Source organism: Pelobates fuscus, chromosome 3 (genome assembly GCF_036172605.1).
Source record: "Pelobates fuscus isolate aPelFus1 chromosome 3, aPelFus1.pri, whole genome shotgun sequence".
Lineage (NCBI taxonomy): Eukaryota > Metazoa > Chordata > Amphibia > Anura > Pelobatidae > Pelobates > Pelobates fuscus.
This window is the reverse complement of record NC_086319.1, coordinates 48456555-48479733: the sequence shown is the minus strand read 5'-3', so window position 1 is coordinate 48479733 and position 23179 is coordinate 48456555. Positions and strand designations below refer to the sequence as shown.

The 23179-nt window shown below is 38.4% G+C and overlaps 1 protein-coding gene across 2 annotated transcripts in view; it reads right to left on the bottom strand.

The window, feature by feature from the left end:
• Window positions 1-21196, bottom strand: part of ZFC3H1 (zinc finger C3H1-type containing) — a 48693-nt gene extending 27497 nt beyond the window's left edge. Inside the window, exons 1-12 of one of the 2 annotated variants that reach the window (XM_063447000.1) lie at window positions 20650-21196; window positions 13935-14375; window positions 9674-9735; window positions 7932-8139; window positions 6576-6796; window positions 5804-5918; window positions 4519-4613; window positions 3109-3315; window positions 2735-2896; window positions 1357-1494; window positions 413-531; window positions 122-265 (exon numbers count right to left, since the gene is read on the bottom strand). In XM_063447000.1, the coding sequence (XP_063303070.1) occupies window positions 122-265; window positions 413-531; window positions 1357-1494; window positions 2735-2896; window positions 3109-3315; window positions 4519-4613; window positions 5804-5918; window positions 6576-6796; window positions 7932-8139; window positions 9674-9735; window positions 13935-14375; window positions 20650-21085 (2348 nt within the window). In that variant the 5' untranslated portion in view covers window positions 21086-21196. The remainder of the gene's footprint in view (window positions 1-121; window positions 266-412; window positions 532-1356; window positions 1495-2734; window positions 2897-3108; window positions 3316-4518; window positions 4614-5803; window positions 5919-6575; window positions 6797-7931; window positions 8140-9673; window positions 9736-13934; window positions 14376-20649) is intronic. The other variant, XM_063447002.1, reaches the window with a different exon arrangement.
• Between the last annotated feature and the right edge of the window lie 1983 nt (window positions 21197-23179).

Here is a 23179-nt window from a genome sequence, read left to right as displayed (position 1 = left end):
AAAAGCTGGATTGTAATAATTCACTAAAGATGCAACAAACGCAAGTGTAAAGAGCATTACACAACATAACAGTAAAATAAGAAAAGAAAAAAAGGTTTACAGAGAAGAACTAGACGCTTACGTTTGTTTCTTATGCTTTGCTTCGGCTTCTGTGACTTTTGAACTTATGACTGGGCTTCTATTCGCTTCCATCTCCATGTCCGAGTTTGTTGGTGACGCACTTGCTCTTGACTGTTCTGACTTTAGAAGTTTATGTTTTTCACGACTTTAAAAAATTAATTAAAAAAAAAGTAAAATATATATATATATATATATATATATATATATATATATATATAAAATATAAAAGTAAATAATTCGTACACAGCACATGAACAATGATGCACAAACGGAAAATCAGCCACTTAATTACCTGGCAATTTCTTCTTTTAGCAGCCTGTACTCCATTTTTTTATCCTCTGGTAACGCCTCTGGGGTTCGCATGGGATCATTTTCTTTTTCAGATTGAGGTTGTGGTTTTGGTTTTGATGCCTAGTACAACACATGGATAAGAAATACTCAATGTAAAAAGGGTACCACTAAGTGTGCATGTTAGAGGCAACATATGGGATTTAGATATTGTGTAACAGACATCTGCTCAGCAAAGTGTAAAACCTAAAAATGCTTTTAAAGTCTTTGAATTCTTAAACATACATGCAGATAAGAGATGTGGTATTTAAGACTTGGGAATTAACAGGACAATGAAATGACATGCTCACAAAAAGGCAAGCATGTGCTAAAACACACACTCCATAGTTTGTATCATCCCATTGGGTAAGTTACTAAGTATTTGAGTTCCTTTGCACACCCCTTTAAAACAGTTTTGCTTATACACAAAAGGTAGTTTTGGAAATGGGTTTACCATGGGACTCGTGGCAAAATAACCAATAAAGCCGGCTATAGTGGTTGTGTTGCTTTAAGGTTATTTTTTACTTCCCTCTGCTACAGACTTTAACCCAGTAGTTGGTTTGATAGTTCCATTTTCACGCAACCATGTGAATGTCATCACATACTCACTAAACAGCTTGACATATACCACTCAAAGCAACTCCTTGCTGCTAATACTCAAAGTGGTTTGTCCCATCTATTTAAAACACTAAATGTGGAATGAAATATAACATTTCAGTGATCTTAATACCTGGTGTTCAACATGTCAAAATGTTTTACTGCCCTTACTTGCTTATTATGCCAACATGACTAGCACAACAAGGATCAAAACATGACATCTCAATGTAACTTTCCAGGGGGGGGGGGGGGGGGTGATATTATAAATACCCAATAGCAGAATATAGCAAACCTATTTCATTTCCATTTTACCTCAGCTGTTCTTCTTGCTTCTTTGATCATAGATTCAAGGCCCCCAAAAACACTAAAATTTGTACTGGATAGCTCCCCATCCGATTCGCTGTCATCTGATGCATTTAAGGTCACGACTACGGATTTGTGTTTTGGAAGCTAAAAATGAGTTTAAATAAAAAAAATAAAAAATAAAAAAAAGTTTGAATAAGAATCAGTAAAGTTATATGCACACGGTAATGATTAAAAGCACATCTACTTCATCACTATCGCTCATTACTGTAGTGTCATTGTCAATGACTCAACATTCGTAATGCTTTTAGAAATTAATTCCCTATTGAGAATAGATGTAAGCTACAGCAGGCGTTCCATGCAGAATGTTATTTAACTTAAAAACAGTTGTACCACATATATTAAACCAGGGAAACTATTTTACCATACATTTTAAAAGGATGGAAATTAGTCCAGGAGCCTCCGTATGTGAGGCGTTTCAAAGTGAAAACATCGAAAAAAACTGACTTCACGCATCAACATGTTAAATCACTGGTCATGGTACCTGGAGTAGCCATTTAAATACTTCTGGCAGCTAATGTTGCAGCTTTGTATTCCTGGCACTACAGTATCCCTTTAAGTTATATAGCAGAAGTCAATAGGGGCTAAGGATTTATTTTTACAACCAAGGAATTATTAGCATTTATATGGTGGCATCATATTTCAGATTATTTTATACTTCATGTATGGATAAGACAAACATAAAAAGCTATTACAAATGTTGACAGGCAAAATCAGCGTATAGAGGACCCTGCTCTAATAATTAGGTTATTTCCCAGTAATTATCTGAACCCATGGAGTCAGCACATTTTTTATGTCCTCATATTCCAGGAAAAGGCCACTACACATTGCTAAACAAATCCAAGAAGTCTTGCATGAATTACAGGATGACAAATCATTGACCAAAACCAGACCTAGTCATCACTCTTTTAATGTTTATGAGATTTTCTGCAGCAGACTGAAGCACACTGCCACCTTGGTTATTAAAGAACTGAAAACTGTACATTATCCAGCTACACACACACCATGGATTATGACAGTGCCCCTTTAAAGGACTGAAACAGTTTTAGTTCTGTGCAATGCCAATATGGTTCCTTCAGTTGTAATGCTATATTGTGCTCTCTCTGTATGTCTGAGGAGAATAAAAGTATAAGACTTCTGAAATCTTGTTATTGCAAACCTTTGTTTGTCCAAGAAAATAGGGATTACAAAAAGCTAAAATACTATAATGTAGGGCCTGCATTACTAGTTCAGCATGGCTACTTAAAACACTTGTTTTCCAATATTGTAAAAGTACACACAATGTGTGTGTAACTTTCAGATTGTATTAAAAATGCATATACCATACCTTTATTACACGTCGGATAGGTCTCAGCACTCGAACAATCTGAGTAGTTGGTTTGCGATGAGAGCTACTGTTAAGACTAGAGGATGTTAAAGTGATCCTTGGTACAGGCATAATATTACTAAGAGCAGGTGGGGACGGAGGTCGACTGTTGTTCGTAGGTTCCTAAGAAAATAAAGTTGAGATGTACAATGATGGTTTACAATCAAATGTCAACTTAATCACCACCTCTACCGAACAAAAAAAAAGTGTGCTGATAATCATTGGCAGTGCACAATAGGAATGTGCAAAAACAAAATCAGAAAGACAAAAACCAAAGGGTGTTTTTGTTTCTTTACTAAATAAATATGTATTAAAGAGAAGGTAGACTTTTATACCTCCGGTTTGTACACCCTTTTAGTAGCTAATGATTTCAGTAGCTCTTCACGTAGCAGCATCTCTTCCTCCTCTTCCTCATCTGCAAATGGAGGTTTTGGTGGCTGTTCTGGCTCTTCAGGTGGCAGTGGGGGAGGTGGAAGCAACGTTTCAGGGGACGCTCTGGAGACAGCATCTTCATAAAATTCAAAGTCTGTCTTCTGAGGAGGCTGAAAATATACAAAGTGCACACTGTGACTGGCATCCAAAACAAATATTAAACGTCAAGTTTACTTTTTTTTTTTTTTAATTTGTGAGTCAGAACAAACAGAACGAGCTACCATACACTTGTACCTCAGATTTTTTTTTTTTTTTATTACCACAATCCTGTATAAGGTTCTCATCTAAAAAAAAAAAAAAACACACAAGCAGCATTCTGTCACTACTAGTTCTCTTCTGCCTCGCATCAGTTACAAAACCCCTCTTATTTGACAGTGAGAAGAACTTACTAATGGGATTTATTAAAAATGAAGTGCATGGAACTAGGCCTCATCTGCTGGCACATATTTGTTGCATGGGCATTTGCAGTAGTGATGCAGAGCACTGTTTATTTCCCATCCAGTATTAAATCAAGACGGGGACATACAGAGCATGTGGTGCTAACTAACTGAATAGGAGCAAATCAAGTTGCACCAGGTGATTCTTAAAAGGGGTCTTTTAGTATTATGCCTAATTGTTTTTGTACATCTAGTCTTATATCAAGTAAGATTCATTTTAAACAACTTTGGGGGCATATTATCTAAATAAATCTATTGGGACCCACTTTCTCTCTCTCTAATGGAGAATCTGCTATTCTAATAATATTGTGGCTATACATTGTACACAAGTGGGTTGTAATTTTTATATTTTTTCACTCCACCATGTCTTGTTTAAAATCTACCTTTTGTTTGGCTCCTTGTGGCATCAGGGGTTATCCCTGTCCAAGACCCTGTTGAATTGCTCCTTCTGTGAAAGGGTTGGTTTATATGTACCTTCTTAAATCTAAACTCAGTGTTTAACCCCCATCATGCACAATAGCCTCGTGGCATTTTAATGTGCATACGTATTGTCTCTTACTCTAATTTTTGCATTTTTGTCCATTTTGTAATCTAATTAAATTGTTGTGGGTTACTCCCACGTGGAGCTTTTTAGGCACGGTTATTTGGTTCCCTAGTGGTACCTTTTTTGTTATTTTCAGATATACATTCTGATTCAATGTACTTGTAGAATACCATAGGCATCTCCCTCCTATTAGTCCAGTGATTTATTCGTATAGTTAGTGTGCATTTGGAGGGAGATCTTTTGTCTTTGGCACAGGCCAAGTAAAAAGATCAGAGAGTAAACACCAATCTTACTGCCAATATGTGCTGGATGTAAAATGCCTGTCAACCTACCCACACTGAAGAAGGGCAATCCTCCGGAACACACAACGCCGATGGCAATCCACCCATCAGATTAGTGGTAAAAGGAACCCTTGTAGGAGATGCACCTATACAAAAAAAAAAAACATAAAAACACTAAGGGACAGGATTTAATTAATAATAAACACTGTGCACAAGTTTCAAATATACATAAAAACCATATGCAAGATTCAGAAACTTGTTTCTTGGTTCAATCTATAACCTTATTTGAAGCTTTATATTTTTTTGACTAATAAAACCGCAGTTTCACTAACAGTTACAGGTTTAATAAGTAAATCGAAGATAAAAAGGAGGTACCACTGGGCCTGATAAATTAGCCCCTGACGAAGGTGCATTACAGAAAGCACCGAAACGCGCGTCAGGTTTCTCTTTCCTTTCACTTATTTTTTCATTAGGGCACTGTCACTATGTGTAGGTAACCAACAATCTAAGTATGGTTCTACACATTAGATCACTCTAATTTTCACTTTCTTTATTTTTCACCTCATCACACTGGACATGTTGCCTGGGAGCAGTTAACTATATTCTCTTAGACTTAGTACTACAGTCCTGCAAGCTGTTTCAATTTCCCCCCTTTTTTTTTTCATAATATGGGTAAGATATACTGAGAGCCTTAGACATTACAAGTAGGTCTCATTACAGTTATCTAGCCCTCATATGTGTGGGTATGTTTGCAGTTTTGAACTGTTGATTATTTGCAAGACTACTTTTTAATCCTGTTGGCTCTATTTAGATAATTCCACAGACGCTAGCTGTGGCCTATAGAGCTTTACAACTAAGTCTGCTCCCAGCCTAAAGACCAGTGTTTCTAGTCAATACTTTACTTAGCAACTTGGAGCTAAGCTTATCTGCTGTCTGTAGCTATCAGTATTGACCTTCCATGATTAAAGTTTAATATCTGTAGCTTTCTTAAGACAAATCTATAAAGTACCCCATTGACCAAGATAGTGTGAGGTGAGCCATTGTGGCGAGATTTTTTTTACCCAATTCGGGTATTTGACCACCTATTTTGTTATTTTTGCTAAAGACTCTTTACGGTCCTATCATTAATTGATTTGGTAATCCCATCTTTCCTACTCCAGTACTTACTATAGACCTCCGGATTTGGTATCCAGATGGTCTAAGTAAATTCTTTCACTGTGGCCTGAAATTATCCTGGGAGTTTTAGCTCTGTGTCAATGATATACCTTTTGGCCAATTATGTTTCAATGTATAACGAATCCAGACTTTAGGAACAATGTTTTTCAGGCTAAAATACCTGGAGAATTTGTTTCACTATCCGTGTCCATTGCAACTTCTTCATAGTTATCATACTGGTAAATGCCTCCTGCACTTTCCTGCTTTTCGGATCGTCTCTGATCTGCGTCTGAAGACTAAAAATAAAAAATAACTAAAGGTTAATTACATGCTTTTCTTATGTGACAAATTCAGCAAATCTGGACCTGACACCACATTCCTAGTTGTCATTTCCCATAGAATTGAACAAGTAAGCTCAGGCACTGATAGCTATAAGGACATTCATCCTTTAGAAGTTGAAGAGTCTCAAAATAGACACAAAGACGGCTCAGCCTAAAGCTCCACGTGTAAAGGCAGCACAGCAAATCTGAATGTGCATGAACTGTCAGGTTTCTATTAGAAAGTAGTACGATGGAATTACACTGGCATGTAAACCCACAATTCATTGCAGACAAAAAGAACAAGGAGGCAAAAGCAGCACACTAGACAATGAATTCTTAGCTTTGGTAGAAGTTTAGAGAACCAACAGTTGTACATGCCATAACCCAAATGAGCCAGCAATGCTACAAGCTCAAAAGTGATTTATAGAAAATAAAAAATACAATAGAGTGAGGAAAAAAAAAAATGAGGGGGGAAATGCAAGTCATCATTCACCATTCTGTGAGAAACAACAAAACAACCAAACTGTGCACTACCAGCTAATGTAAGAATACAAAGCGAAAGAGGTCTGAATTAGAACATCACAAAATATAGATTTTAAAAAATAAATAAAGTTACAAAGGATGTCAATTTACCTTGCTACGTTTGGTCTTCTCCCCTACAAGTTTCATAAATCTGTTGTATTGTTCTTCTTGATTTGAAAGGTCCCTGATCTTTCGGATCTCCTCTTCTCGTTTTCTTCTTTCCTCTTCTTCTGCTTTCTTCTTTTTATCCTCCTCCTCTTTCTTTTCTTCAGCTTTCTGTTGTTGCAATTTTTTCCAGGCTTTTGTCTGTTGCCTTCGGAGTGCCTGTTTGGCTTTAGAAATGGAACACATTTGACTCAGAAGAATAAAAACTATTTTACATTTAATTTTGGGCCTTTTAAATACAATTTTTATAACAAGCAGATTCTATAGGAATAAAAAACTGTATTCCTAACACTATAGTGTCCCTCTGCCCCCCCCTCAACCACTGCCGGTAGAGGTAGGTAGAGCCATTTGCCCTGAATATAGATGATTTGAGCATACTCAATTGGTACACTTACTCACAACTAAAAGAACACTATAGTCACCTAAATTACTTTAGCTAAATAAAGCAGTTTTAGTGTATAAATCATTCCCCTGCAATTTCACTGCTCAATTCACTGTCATTTAGGAGTTAAATCACTGTTTCTGTTTATGCAGCCCTAGCCACACCTCCCCTGGCTATGATTGACAGAGCCTGCATGAAAAAAAAAAAAACTGGTTTCAGTTTCAAACAGATGTAATTTACCTTAAATAATTGTATCTCAATCTGTAAATTGAACTTTAATCACATACAGGAGGCTTTTGCAGGGTCTAGCAAGCTATTAACATAGCAGGGGATAAGAAAATCTTAATTAAACAGACCTTGCAATAAAGAAAGCCTAAATAGGGCTCTCTTTACAGGAAGTGTTTATGGAAGGCTGTGCAAGTCACATGCAGGGAGGTGTGACTAGGGTTCATAAACAAAGGGATTTAACTCCTAAATGGCAGAGGATTGAGCAGTGAGGCTGCAGGGGCATGTTCTATACACCAAAACTGCTTCATTAAGCTAAAGTTGTTCAGGTAACTATAGTGTCCCTTTAACAGTCTTTACAAGACCATAGCAGCCTTTATTCTTTCCAATTAAGTAGATTCAGGTACCAAACAGCCTGTCAATCAAAACCTTGAGACATCATTGCTCAGTTTCCTTCCTCCAAGTTTAAGTGATGTCAGCTAGCTTATTTCTTTGTGAAAATGCTCATATTTAATACCCAGAGTGGATATTTTTATTTTACCAGATTTACTTTCTTCCTTTAAGTCCTAAGTGCACATTTGAATGCTCTATAAACAGTTTATTTTCCTATTAAGCTATGACCATCAGAATTGCATACTATATTATAAACATCAAACCAAAAATAGATTTATTTATTTTTAGTTTTCATGTTTTACCTGCATATGCTGCACAGTTGGTTTTCCGTGTTAAGTGTGAATTTGTGGTACTATTCTCTTTTGGTAGCTCAGCCTTGGGTTCGGTTAGTTTCTTCTTGCTTTCCTTCATTACCAAGTGTTCTTTTTGCTGCCATTTCTTACTTGCAGACTGCAGAGCCAGAAGTCGCAAGTGGAGCTCTGACAACTCTTCCTCCTCCTCGACTGGTTTCTGAAAATGTCAGAGGTAAGAGGTTAAAACTGAGAACAAATTCACAAGGACATCTGCACCAAAAAAAAAAAAAAAAACACGTTTCTCTACTTCACCCTCTAAATACAGACATGCCAGGATTGTCATAAAAAAATGGCAATTGCCAAAATCATGAGGAAATTGCTGAAAGTCATAAGGGGAATTTACCTTCAATATGCATATTAAAGTTTAGCATTCATTGCAAAATAACTTTTATATGAACATAGTAAATTTTCATTATAGCTGCTCCACCATCACCATGAACCCAGTGGAGTACATAGAGATGTAAATCACGGTTTATTTTTCAATGTAATGCTAATTTTAAGGTGGGAGGACACCGCTTAAGAAATCTGACAGTTCCACTATAAAAGGAGATTTTAATACTTAAAAATAGCATTTACACTCTTCAACTTCGGACACAGGGCACAGGCCCAATTCCATGCATACGGTCGACATAACTCCTGGCAGGACCAGGTCCACCTTCAAAGGGATTGGAGTCACCTGTCCCAACCGAATGTTGGCATTAAATAAACCACGATAGCTTCACAAGCGTAGACAACTGGACACTAGCTGCACACCGCTGGTTCGCACAAATATTCACAAAAAACAAAATAAAGTGTAATGTATCTGTTGCATGTCTGACTTAACACGGTTAACCGACGATGGGACTATGTGTAACGTAACAGAATTACGGTTATTACCTACGTTAATGTCTCTATGTATACCACTTGTCGTAAGGTATTGTTGTAACAGGATGTTCACGCAAAAATAAAGTATTGAAAAAAAAAAAAAATAGCATTTAGCCTTTGTTGTTTAGTTAGGATACAACACAGATCAAAATGCATACGCTCACACGTCTGCCCAGCATCTTGATTTTTACTCATTTTAAACGCAGAAAAAAAATGGTTATGTAGAAAAAGTCTGATGGTGTGAGCAGCCAAACTCTAAAGTTAAACATTCCACCCCCATCAAATGTAACTGAAATGCAGGGCATATAGGGTGCTTACTTAATATATACCAAAGTGTGCCTTAATTCTGCAACAAATACCCTTCCTGATTATGTTTCCAGCTGTGCTATAGTCTATAGCTCAGGTATTACAGCCTAAATTTGATAATTCAATTTTCAATTCACTACAATATGGTAGGCATTGAACAAACATGTAAGTGTATGTGTTTGCACAATGCAGCTTCAAAAGAGTCCTATTACTGGTCCTATTCACAAAATGAAAGGGAGACCAGGAGATCATGTAAAACAGTACTATTGTCTGTATTACAACAAAAATACAGACCTGGCATGGTTTAGAAACGAGAAAAATCCCCAGATGAAATCTTGTGTATATCTGTAAGTATCCTATAGTACTAAGCTTGTTCGAGCAGGGTCCTCTTCAACCTATCGTTCCTGTAAGTTTTTTGTAGTTATCCCATTTATAGTTAAATCCCTCCCACCTTCTAATATGGTAAAGCACTACGGAATCTGATGGCGCTATATAAATGGCAATAATAATAATATACTCACTTGGTTTGTTTCATCTGTAGTGTTGCTGTCACAGGAATCTCCCTGTTCATTATTAACTGGTTCTGAAAATTACACAAATTTGTAGCATGATACATTAATGTATACTAATCACAAACTTTTGCATGTGTGGAGTACAAGCATATCAATGTATTTTATACCAGAGGAAATACCAAAACACAGCTGTTGACAAACATGGAAAGTATAAAATCCACATATGTTTGAGCACAATATAACCAACAAGAAAACAAATCTTACCTAAAACTAAGTTGAAAAAAACAAAACCATTTATATTGTTATAAAAATCCATGATAAATTAGTTGGTAAAGAGAAAATCCACAAATTATAACCAACAAAATATATTGAAATGATTATGGTGCTAGCAAGAGGTCTATAAAAGATTTGCCTTTTCAATCCAAAATATGCTTCATCGCCAGCAGTCAGGATCCATCCCCTTGCTATTGATGTTATTTTCAAAAGTAACACTTCCCCATTAAAAAAAAAAAAAATCACAGGTTGTGTACATACATCCAGCTCAAGTTATTTGTGTCACTCTTCATGTGCAGGAAATGAGTAGAGGTTTCAGTGACTGTGAGTGGGATCGCCGAAATGGTAAAGATGAGAAAAAAAAAAGGAAAAAAATAAAATGCACAAAAATGAAGAAGAAAAAGATGATCTAACCAGTAAGTTTTTAGGGACGGTTTGAAAATAGTTCTGGCAAAATGGCAACTGGAAATAGAAGTGAGCAGCTATAATGAAAATCACAGCTATAGAGAATAACGTAAAGAAAATACCCACACACACTGCACAAAAACCACAGGGCTTTGGTGATTAGGTTGCCCTATTAAATGAGCGCACTATAAAATAGAAAAAAAAAAGTAGATTCTGATCATCCTTTTTGGAAATATTTAGACATTAAGGGGGTGATGAGATAGATGCAGTGGGGCTCTAGTGTTTTTACATTAACTGCTTTCATTAGAGAAAGCAAAATAATGCATAACTAAAAAGGAATAATTTCACCACCACAAATCCTTGAAGAATTTACCAGTGTGATTAGAATCTCAAAAATACTGGAACAATGCAATACCTGGTTTGGGAGTTTCATCGGTGGTTTCTTCAACATTTTGATTCTTCTGTTCAGTTTCTTCAACTATATCCTGGTTCTTTTGTTGTGGAATAGGTTTTCGCTTTTGCTTCACAGGTTTGATTTCAAAAGCTTGAAAAACCTTTGCTGGAGGCTTCACTTTTTCCTCAGTTTCTGGGGGAGGAACTGTAACATTATCAGCTACAATAACTTGTTTTTCTTCGTCTCTGTGGGTGGGATCTCCGAAATGGTGACGAAGATGAAAATCACAAAAATGAAGGTCTAAACAGTGTGAAGTTAGCAGCTGCACAGGCAATTTGTCCCGATAATGTGCTTGTGGCACACTGGTAGAAAATCATTGGTATAGAGTATGAATGAAAGAAAATACCAACACAGGACTTTGGTGATTAGGGTACTCTTATTTTTAAAATAAATAACACAATACCTATTTATCTCATTAATTCAATTAACTTATCATGTGCCATGTATTAGCCAGTCATAAACAAAGACACATACATACATACATAGACCTGAGAGAATCGTAAACAAAAACAAAAAAATTAGATTAAATTTCTCCTACTTAACAGTTATGATATGATTGTTAGTGGGGCCAACTTTTTTGTCCAATAGTCCCACGCATTTACAGTGATTAAGTTACAATTCTTGTTTCTAGCACAACCCAATTCCATTTTACATTGCCAGATAACTTGTTCCCTTAATCCATCTAGTTTTGGGATAATGGGAGATTTTTCCAATTCTAGCCATCATCAACTTGGCCACAGTCAAAATGTGAAGGACTATAGAAGGAGTATTTTGTGTAATATTTTGTGTTTTGGGTACCCTATAAATTAGTACACTATAAAAGATAGAATAAAGAGAAAAAAAATAGTAATTGCATTAAAATAAAAGATATTACACTTTACTTTCTGGAACACACACAAAACAAATAAGCAGATTCTGATGTTCTTTTTGCAATATTTGAAAGTCAAGGGAGTGATAAGATATATGCAGTGGGGCTCCAGTGTTTTTTACATTAAAGTGATGTAGAATTATTGAAAATCTTTATTGAACCTGTATTGAATTATTGCACTAACTCCATTTTAACCCACATCACCATGACAGACCTTCCATTTTGTCTACATTACATGACAGAATTTCCTAACAGCATTTAGTGTAATGAATAGAGACTGTATTTTCTATAAAGACATGACTAACCCCGGAATTGCTGAATCTCCTGTAATTTGCAACATAGTATAATCTGAAGGCCATGAGAACGCCGGCGTAATGAAATGTTCTATTCATAAAAGAACCTTGCACCTGACCACGAGACTGACATCACTAACTACGCAAAATGACGCCCAAGCCCCCCTTTCCACCGAGTAAGCCTCGTGCTGGGAAAGATGGCGCTTGAGCCATCCGTCCACACCCGTGTCCAGAACAATACCACCTCTCGGTGGGAGGACACCTAGCTAACCACTTAGTTTTTGAGCCAATTAATCATATTGATGGGTGGACATTGACATAGCCACTTAACAATTAATCCAATTAATGATGTTTATTTACTGATATCTAGATAATCAATGATGATGCAATTTCGCTCTTATAAGGGCCTGCGAGCCCGCTTTTCTTCAGATGACAATAAATTTCCTCGAAGTTATTTTAACCTGCACTCCGTGTGTCAGTCTGAATTTACTTCTGCGTATACGCAATTTATTCATCTCAGATTTGGACAGGAACAGATAGACATTTAAACATATTTGTTTGTTTCTAAATTATACTATATCAAAAGGAACACAAGCCTTTATTCCTGTCCCCATAGTGTTAAAAACACCATGTAACCCCCTGCCCCCACCCCCTTCTAAATAGAGTATAAAATATTACCTTCACTCCAGGCTGCTGCTACTGGCTTTGCTCCTGATCTGCCTGCTCGGCTGACATCAAAATTGTTGTACAAAGCCAATCACAATGCTTTCCCATTGGAAAGCATTGGATTGGCTGAAAATGTCAAGGAGGCAGATAAGGGACAGATCCAGCACAAGTCAAGCATCATCATGGCCAGTCAGTATCTCCTCATGGAAATGCATTGAATCAATATATCTCTGTGAGGAAAGTTTTGTTTCTCCATGCAGAGGGATGAGACTAATGTCAGTGCTGCTCACTGTGCAACACTGCCCCATGAAGCACCTCTAGTAGCCATCTGAGGAGTGGCCAGTGGAGGTATCCCTAAGCTGTAATATAAACACTGCCTTTTCTCTGCAAAGACATGGTTTACTGCAAAGAAACCAAAAGGATTTATTATACTCACCAGAAAAAATAATAATACAATAAGCTGTAGTTGTTCTGGTGACTATAGTGTCCTTTAACCCCTTAAGCACATGTGATAGAAATATTCTGTCATGATTCCTTTTTATTTCTGATGTGTCCTTAAGGGGTTAACTGCTTTCATTAGAGAAAGCAAAATAATGCTTAAAGGGACACTATAGTCACCTGAACAACTACAGCTTAATGTAGTTGTTCAGGTATTATCTATAGCTCCCTGCAGGCAATCTAATGTAAACACTGTATTTTCAGAGAAAATACAGTGTTTACATTGATTGATAGGAATACCTCCAGTGGCCGTCACTCAGACTGCCACTAGAGGGACTTCCTATCACGCAGGGCCCTAAAAAGGCCCTGTACACGTCAGACGTATTAAAATACGTCTGACGTGTTCAGGAGAGAGAAGGCACTGTGTGCGCGCCTTCTCTCTCCAGCCTGTCAGCGGAGGAGGGGGGCGGGCAAAGACCGCGAGCTGAGCTGTCACTCAGCTCAGCTCGTGGCCGCGCACACCGCGCGCATGCGCGGTAGTGCGCTCAGCACTTTAGTGGGCGGCATGAATGCTGCCCTCTGAAGTATGTGCGCATGTGCGGCGAAGCCGCGCATGCGCACAAGGGAGCAATGACGCTTCCAAATGGACGCTTCCCTGGACGCTTGGATGCTTCCCTGCTCTCGCCCGCCTATTTCGTCATTTTGACGAAATAGGGGGCGCGGCTTCACGAGGCTCCCGGCGCTGGAACGAGGTGAGTAAAATCTCATCCCTGGAGAGTCCCTTTAACTAAAAAGCAATAATATTACCACCACAAATCCTTGAAGAATTTACCAGTGTGATTAGAAAATAAAAAGACTTGAACAATGTAATACCTGGCTTGGGAGTTTCATTGGTGGTTTCTTCAACATCATCTTTCTTCTGCTCGGTTTCTTCGACAATATTCTGTTTCTTTTGTTGGGGAATAATTTTCAGCTTTTGCTTCAAAGGTTTGATTTCAAAAGCTTGAAAAACCTTCACTGGAGGCTTCTCCACTTTTTCCTCAGTTTGTGGGGGAGGAACTGTTACATTACCAACTACAATACTTTTTTCTTCTTTTTTATTATTTGTCTCTGTCGTGGTAGTAACTACACTCTCAGCTTCTTTATTATTTTCTTGTATGTTCAGAGCTAGTTTCTCATCCTTGTTAATGGATTCAAGTTCAAGCTTTATCTGCTTATACTTTAAAAGCAGATCTTCGAAGCTCTCTTCTTCACAGTTCTCGTTTCTTTGAGGGTGAGCAGATTTCCTGAGTGGAGACCTCACAAAATTCTTATCTGAGAGAATGGTCAAGCAAACATAACTAGAGAGGGCATTTTGATATGGAAAAGGACCTGGGTTTGAAGAGGCAGGTGGCATAATGCCAAAATAAAAGACTGACGTCTTCATGTTAGATACAGTTGAACACATAGTTATGATTCAGTGCAAACAGCAGAAACCAGACATACTACTTTTAAAACAAGGATTGCATTATAGAAAAAGTGAATTTAACTGTTCGGTTTTCATTTGAATGATATATGACAAGCAAATATATCTGGATGATATATACTACGGTTCAGATACAGGGTAAAGGTTTATAAGGAAGCAAAACGGGAACTAAGAGCCATGTGATAGCGAGGTCCTTGAGAGGGTTAATCCAACCTCAGCCGAAAATCTCATCCAGCGTGCAGGACGTCCATAGGAAAGCATTTCTCCCATTTTTTTTTTATATCTTATTCATATTAAAAAATGTTTCATAGCTAAATAGTTGATGTTAAATAAAAGCCCTATTTCTCCTAAATACAATTATATATAAATAAGTGTGGGTGCACTTAATATAAAAGAGGTAAATAACGGTTGAACAGACATATGGTTACATTACAAGTTTTGATTACGGTAAGTTTTATTTTGATCAAAACGAGTACATTTGGATCAGTCCTTAAGGAGTAGAATACATGCATTAGAATGCATGCATTAATTTGTTTATGTATATAGTCATCTAAAAGGAATGTGCAAACGCTGCACTTCTAATAACTGCAGCCTTTACAGGCCCTTCCCTTTTTAGACTTTCTTATTGAGAAGCATTGAGTCTGTGCATGGGTCAGTTCATATTCGTGCACGTGTCTGGTCTGAAGGACACTAGTCTTAGGTCTGTGAGCAGCAATAGGGGGAGAAGGCAGGCGTGCTCAAATAAGGTGCGGATTTCTATAAGAAATTGGCACCTTTATAAACTGGAATCAATTTTTTTTTATTTAAAATTTTTTTTTAAATAATAAAGTTACTCCTCACCCATCCGATACTTCAGCTTTATGGGTGTCGAGTGGTCCTTAAGAACCATATGAAGAGAACTGAACATTATCCATCTGACATTAAAACAAAGTGGCATATTATTATATCTATACATGTAGCATCCTATGCTAACAGGGATCTGTAACAGTTCTCACTCTGGCACTGGGCAAATTAAAAATAATGTCAGTTTGGAAATAAGAACCAGTTCATGAATGCATGTGTAGTTTCAGTAAAGTGCTAGAATAGAGACCCTTGGCTAGCATGGGAAAACGTAAATATGTACATCCCTGCCCAGCTTAAAGCGCTACATGACACTGTACTCCAACAAAACATTGGCAGTGTTTCAATCTTGCTGGTAGGAAAACTTTACTGTAAAAATTTTGTTTAAAATGGATATAAATCCAGTCATGGCATTAGCTACTTGAAACATATTAGTTCAGACAATTATTACAAAGTTGTTGCCTCATGCAAGTCTTAAAGAGCTTTCAGTGCCAGAGGACGACACTATGTATCAAGGGAATTCTAGTTACCACACATACAGCATGGCTAATTATATCTCATACAAAACATAAGCATTGAAAAAGACCCTATAGTGTTAACACCACCATCTAGCCCCCTTTGGCTCTCATGCCTCCATAAATATAGCAAAATCTTACTGTATTCAAGCTTGAAGCTGTAACTCTGTAGCTGTTTGTCTCAGAATAACAAGCAGTCTGCTGACATCATCAGAAGTGGTAGTCTGATCCAATCACAATGCTTCCCCAAAGGATTAGCTGAGACTGACAAGGAGGCAGATCAGGGGCAGAGCTAGCATGATTCAAACACAGCCCGGGCCAATCAGCATCCCCTCATAGAGATGAATTGAATCAATGAATCTCTATGAAGAAAGTTCAGTGTCTGCATGCAGAGGGAGGAGATTCTGAATGTTTGGATGCATTTTAGGCAGCCATGACCCAAGAAGCACCAAACAGCCATGTGAGGAGTGGCCAGTGAAGTGATCACTAGGCTGTAAACACTGCATTTTCTCTGAAAAGATAATGTTTACAGCAAAAAAGCCTGAATGTAATGATTCAATTCACCAGAACAAATTCAATAATCTGTAGTTCTGGTGACTATGGTGTCCCTTTAACCCCTTAAGGACCGGACTGTTTTTGCGATGTTGTACATTTGCGACCAGGCAGCTTTTTGACACTTTTGTGGTGTTTGTGTTTAGCTGTAATTTTCCGCTCTCTCATTTACTGTTCCCATACAAATTATATATTGTTTTTTTCAGGACAAAAGGGGCTTTCTTTACATACCATTATTTATATAATCTCATGTAATTTAATTTTTAAAAAAATGAAAAAATATGATGAAAAATTGAAAAAAATACATGTTTTTTTACTTTTATGTGAAAAATCTTTTATTCATCTACAAAAGCGAATGAAAAAAACTGCTAAATAGATTCAAAATTTTGTCCTGAGTTTAAAAATACCCAGTGTTTACATGCTTTTTGCTATTTTTTGCATGTTATAGGGCTATAAGTACAAGTAGGATATTGCGGTTTCAAAACATACATTTTTAAAATGTATCAATAGTGACATTGTAACACTATTATCTGTCATAAATCGCTGAATAACACCCCACATGTACATATTTTTTTTAAAGTAGACAACCCAGGGTATTCAATATGGGGTATGTCCAGACTTTTTTAGTAGCCACTTAGTCGCAAACAATGGCCAAAGTTAGCGTTCATATTTGTTTGTGTGTGAAAAAAGTAAAAAAAACTAAATTGAACGCTAATTTTGGCCAGTGTTTGTGACTAAGTGGTTACTAAAAAAGACTGGACATAACCCAAGGTATTGCAAATAGGGTGTCTTCTTTTGCAAATGGTATGCCATCATGGGGGTAATTCTCATTCCTGGGCTACCATACGCTCTCAAAGGCAACGTAACCAACCTGGCCATTTTCAATGTAAAAATATTTGACCCATATATTTGACCCTGTAACTTTCAAAAACGCTATAAAACCTGTACATGGGGGGTCCTGTTCTACTCAGGAGACTTTGCTGAACACAAATATTAGTGTTTCAAAACTGGAAAATGTATCACAACAATTATATCACCAGTAAAAGTGCTGTGTGTGTGTGAAAAATGCAAAAAAAGTCACTTTCACTGACAATATCATCGCTGTGATATGTTTTACTGTTTTGAATCACTAATATTTGTGTTCAGCGAAGTCTCCCGAGTAAAACAGTACCCCCCATGTACAGGTTTTAGGGTGTCGTAGAACGTTACAGGGTAAAATACAGTGATAGCAAATTAAATTCTCTGTACTCTCGGCCTGGGTTGGCAGGCAGGTCCCTTAAATTGCAATCAATAAAATAACTTAATTATGTAAAAATATTACATAAATACGCACGTAGAATTTAAATATATATGCATATTTATATATTTGAAGTCTACGTGTATATTTATATAATTATTTATGTAATTTTGTATATGGACATATGAATAGTTCGCATTCTTTTTATTTATTTATATATACATAGATATATATACAATTTCATTCTAAGTGTATTTTGATATAAATATATATATATATTAATATCAAAATACAGTTAGAATAACATTTCGTATAGATATATAATTTTTTTTATTTTTATTATTATTTTTAATTTTTTTAATTTAATTTAAATTATTTATTATTCGTATTTTATAATAATATATATATACAATATATATAGTTATTATATATATTATATATATATACACGTGTGTAAATTAATTATAAGTGTATTTTTATATTAATATATGTACATATTAATATAAAAATACACTTAGCATGACATTATATATATGATATATAGACATATATTATATAGGTATAATATATGTCTATATATCATATATACACATATATTATAATTTTTTTTTTTATTATTAACTTTCACTTTAAATTTATTTCCGATTTTACAGCAGCAGGGAGACTGCCTGTCAGCACAGACAGTCCCCCTGCAGGCAGACACATGGACACCTATTGTGACCATGTGGTCGCCCTGTTGGGCGATCACATGGCCACAGGGGTCCTAAACCGCCATGGGGAGACTGTCTGGGCTGCAGGCAGTCTCCCCACACCGGGAGCACCGCCGATCGCCGCCGGGGGAACGACGGCGATCGGGTAAGTACATTTTAAATTTAGGACGGTTCAGGACCGTCGTCGGTCGGCAAGTGAAAAATGCGGATGACGGTCCTGAACCGTCCAGCGTCCTTAAGGGGTTAAAGCAGGGATGTCGAACATGCGCCCCCCCCCCCCCAGATGTTGCTGAACTACAACTCCCATGATTCTTTCAATGAAACAGATAGCCAGGGAATCATGGGAGTTGTAGTTCAGCAACATCTGGGGGGCCGCATGTTCGACATCCCTGCTTTAAAGGGACACCAAGCACTAAAACCACTACAACATGCTATAGTCGTGCATGGTGCTAGGAGTCCCCAGGCGCCATCGAGTGATAATTTATGAAACATTTATATGAATGGTTTGAAATTAAACTTGCCCATGGCCCTTATGGTTTGAGTGGCTACAATAAAGCAGAAATTCATACTAGTGCATTATCATAACTCATAAATGAGTGTGCTTTACCAGTTAGAATATCCCCCAGGCCCTGTAAGCAGTATATATTCTATATTCTCCCAGGCCCTGTAAGCAGTATATATTCTATATTCTCCCAGGCCCTGTAAGCAGTATATATTCTATATTCTCCCAGGCCCTGTAAGCAGTATAAATTATATATTCTCCCAGGCCCTGTAAGCAGTATATATTCTATATTCTCCCAGGCCCTGTAAGCAGTATATATTCTCCCAGGCCCTGTAAGCAGTATATATTCTCTCAGGCCCTGTAAGCAGTATATATTCTCTCAGGCCCTGTAAGCAGTATATATTCTCCCAGGCCCTGTAAGCAGTATATATTCTCCCAGACCCTGTAAGCAGTATATATTCTCCCAGGCCCTGTAAGCAGTATATATTATCCCAGGCCCTGTAAGCAGTATATATTCTCCCAGGCCCTGTAAGCAGTATATATTCTATATTCTCCCAGGCCCTGTAAGCAGTATATATTCTATATTCTCCCAGGCCCTGTAAGCAGTATATATTATATATTCTCCCAGGCCCTGTAAGCAGTATATATTCTATATTCTCCCAGGCCCTGTAAGCAGTATATATTCTCCCAGGCCCTGTAAGCAGTATATATTCTCCCAGGCCCTGTAAGCAGTATATATTCTCTCAGGCCCTGTAAGCAGTATATATTCTCCCAGGCCCTGTAAGCAGTATATATTCTCCCAGGCCCTGTAAGCAGTATATATTCTCCCAGGCCCTGTAAGCAGTATATATTCTCCCAGGCCCTGTAAGCTGTATATATTATCCCAGGCCCTGTAGGCAGTATATATTCTATATTATCCCAGGCCCTGTAAGCAGTATATATTATCCCAGGCCCTGTAAGCAGTATATATTCTCCCAGGCCTTGTTAGCGGTATATTATTATAGATTATCCCAGGCCCTGTAAGCAGTATATATTCTATATTATCCCAGGCCCTGTAAGCAGTATATATTCTATATTATCCCAGGCCCTGTAAGCAGTATATATTCTATATTATCCCAGGCCCTGTAAGCAGTATATATTCTATATTATCCCAGGCCCTGTAAGCAGTATATATTCTATATTATCCCAGGCCCTGTAAGCAGTATATATTCTATATTATCCCAGGCCCTGTAAGCAGTATATATTCTATATTATCCCAGGCCCTGTAAGCAGTATATATTCTATATTATCCCAGGCCCTGTAAGCAGTATATATTCTATATTATCCCAGGCCCTGTAAGCAGTATATATTCTATATTATCCCAGGCCCTGTAAGCAGTATATATTCTATATTATCCCAGGCCCTGTAAGCAGTATATATTCTATATTATCCCAGGCCCTGTAAGCAGTATATATATTATATATTATCACAGGCCCTGTAAGCAGTATATATTCTATATTATCCCAGGCCCTGTAAGCAGTATATATATATTATATATTATCACAGGCCCTGTAAGCAGTATATATATATTATATATTATCACAGGCCCTGTAAGCAGTATATATAAATTATATATTCTCCCAGGCCCTGTAAGCAGTATATATTCTATATTATCACAGGCCCTGTAAGCAGTATATATTCTATATTATCCCAGGCCCTGTAAGCAGTATATTATTATATATTCTATATTATCCCAGGCCCCCGGGCCGATTTCTGGGTGAAGGATACTCTTTCTGGGGGAGGGTTCCGGCCAGTTGGAGCTGCTCGGTCTCTGGCCGCCGCCTCTCCCCGCCCGGTCCCCCCAGTTCCTCTCAGAGAAGCGGCCCCCGAGGCCCCGGCCCACCCAGCCCGGCCTGGAGCGGAAGCGGCCCAGCGTGCCATGGCTGCGCTCCCAGAACGAGGGCCTCTGGCCGCCGTCCCCGGGCTGGGGCTGCATGCGGGGCGGCGGCGGCCGATACTGCTCCTTGGGTAACCGGTAACCGTGCGGCGGCGGCCGGGGCGGGCGGGGCCGGTGAGGGTAGCCGGCGGGGGGGCCGCGGTTCGCCGCTCTCGGTCTGACGGGCTTGGGGCTCTCCGGGCGGACGCTGTCGTCGCTGAGCTCCCCGTCTTCGAGCTCGCCTTCTTCCCTGGGGGAGGCCGCGCGGGGCGCCGCCGGCTCGGTCATGGCGGCTCGGAATCGTCGTGTCCCCCCCTCTCTCTGACGCCGAATGGTACGGTCTGCGACTCCCGGAGACTCCGCTCTGTCTGCGAGATCTCGTCAGCCTGCTCGAGCTGAGCTCCCTGGGAAATCTCGCGAGAGTCGGTCAGTGACGTCACCTCTCTCAGCCAAACGTCACTGGAGAGGAATTATCTCCCCTCACTCCCCCTCCCTCCCAGCAGTAAGGACAGTCTGGGGGTCTGTCTGCAAGCTGATACTGAAATATGAAAGGACACACTCAGGACAAATTAGTCACCTTTAGCTAGAGTCATAGCCTGCCTGGCTGTTTTAGCCTCAATTTTGCAGTTTTTCTGGTTAACAAATTGCTATTTAGTAAATAAACCCCTTTACAGGGAATGCTGGAGGATTCAGGCAACAACACATTTTAGGCAAAAAAAAACCAAACAGAATAAAAAAGAAATAAAAAAATGTAACCAGACAAAGTTATAAAAAGAAAAATACAAGCACCATAAGCACTGTAGTACACTATAGTGGTTATGGTGCCAAGAGTGACCCGATACCCCTTCTTCCCCATTGTAAGGAGTGAAACCATTTTTTAGAACGGTTTGACTTCGTTCCAGGTGCCCTCTGAGTGCCACTTTACACACACACAACTTCAGAGAGCTGGAGGGACACTCACCATTACGGTTTAATATAGTGTGTCTGGGGTAAAGAGACTGTCTGCAGTCTTAGAAATATAAACTCTGCCTTTTCCGTGAAAAGGCCACGTTTCCATTGTTGCTAAGGGCACCACTAGTGATTGCAACTCAGACAGTCTCTAGAGGTGCTTTCCATTATCACCCAGGAATTTTTGCGTGAAGATACTGAATGCTCCCCATAGAGATGCATTGAGATAATATGTCTCTATAAGTAGATGATACTCGGCACAGCTAAGTGATTGTTGAACATGCACAGTAGACCCCACCCAATGCGTATCTATGGCGAAGCATTCCATTGGCTGTAAATATCATCATTGATGACCACAGCCATGGGAGTAGAGGCAGTCATGGCAATACCGTTGTGGTAAAAGATTAACCCCTTAAGGACACATGACATGTGTGACATGTCATGATTCCCTTTTATTCCAGAAGTTTGGTCCTTAAGGGGTTAAAGACACTATATTCTTAATTTTTTTCATAAACGATGTTATGTATAATATTGTTTTAACACAATCAAATAGCTAACAAAAGATGAGACATTCATGGCACTATAACCACTTTATCACGTTGAATTTTTTTACGGCCCAGAGTTTGATGGTGCCATCTTGAAATATTTTAGAACAATTTGACACTGAATGAGGATCCCTGGCTGCCCGCAGTCCAAATCCTTTGTGCTGATCAAGCTAATATGTCTGCATTAGTGCAAGGAGCGATGGAAGACAGTGATTGGCTGATAACCTCAGATAACCGCTATCAAACTATACATTGCTGGTATGGATTGCTATAGCAACAGGGGGGTGTAATCTCCACATTAGTCATTCTTCCGCCATTCTTCCAGCAGGGGCTACAGACCCTTGTTCAGCATGAAACCATTTGAAAACAGTTTAACACCATTGAATAGAATTAGCAAAGTCTGTTAACGTTCTTGGTTGGTATCTGCTTCTACTGACCCCCTAAACTGCTGAGACCCAGTGGAAACCCTGGTTATAGAGTGCTTACCCAGTCTTATAGTGCTGAGTACAGTACAACCATAGACAGTTTGTAAGAAAATATTATTTAATGCATACATACAACCAAAACAAATAATAATAAAACAGAGCAATGCAAAACAATCCCAAAATTAAACCAGACTTAAAAGGGTCGGGTTAAGGCATGTTGCTGCTTCGGTGGTTGTGGTTAATGCTGCTTTCTTGCGCCGATCATCAATACAGTTCTGGTTGTAAAACACCATCTGAGGTGACGACAAAATCTCTGTTGCTACTGGAACCTGGCATATGTGATCATGATTTTTACATTGTGGTGCCTGTTCTTTCATGACTTTATCTTTTGTCTTCTTTTGTATTGTCACAGATTTCTTCTATAGCTGTTTTACTCTCCTGTTCAACCCATCTTAGAATGTTTA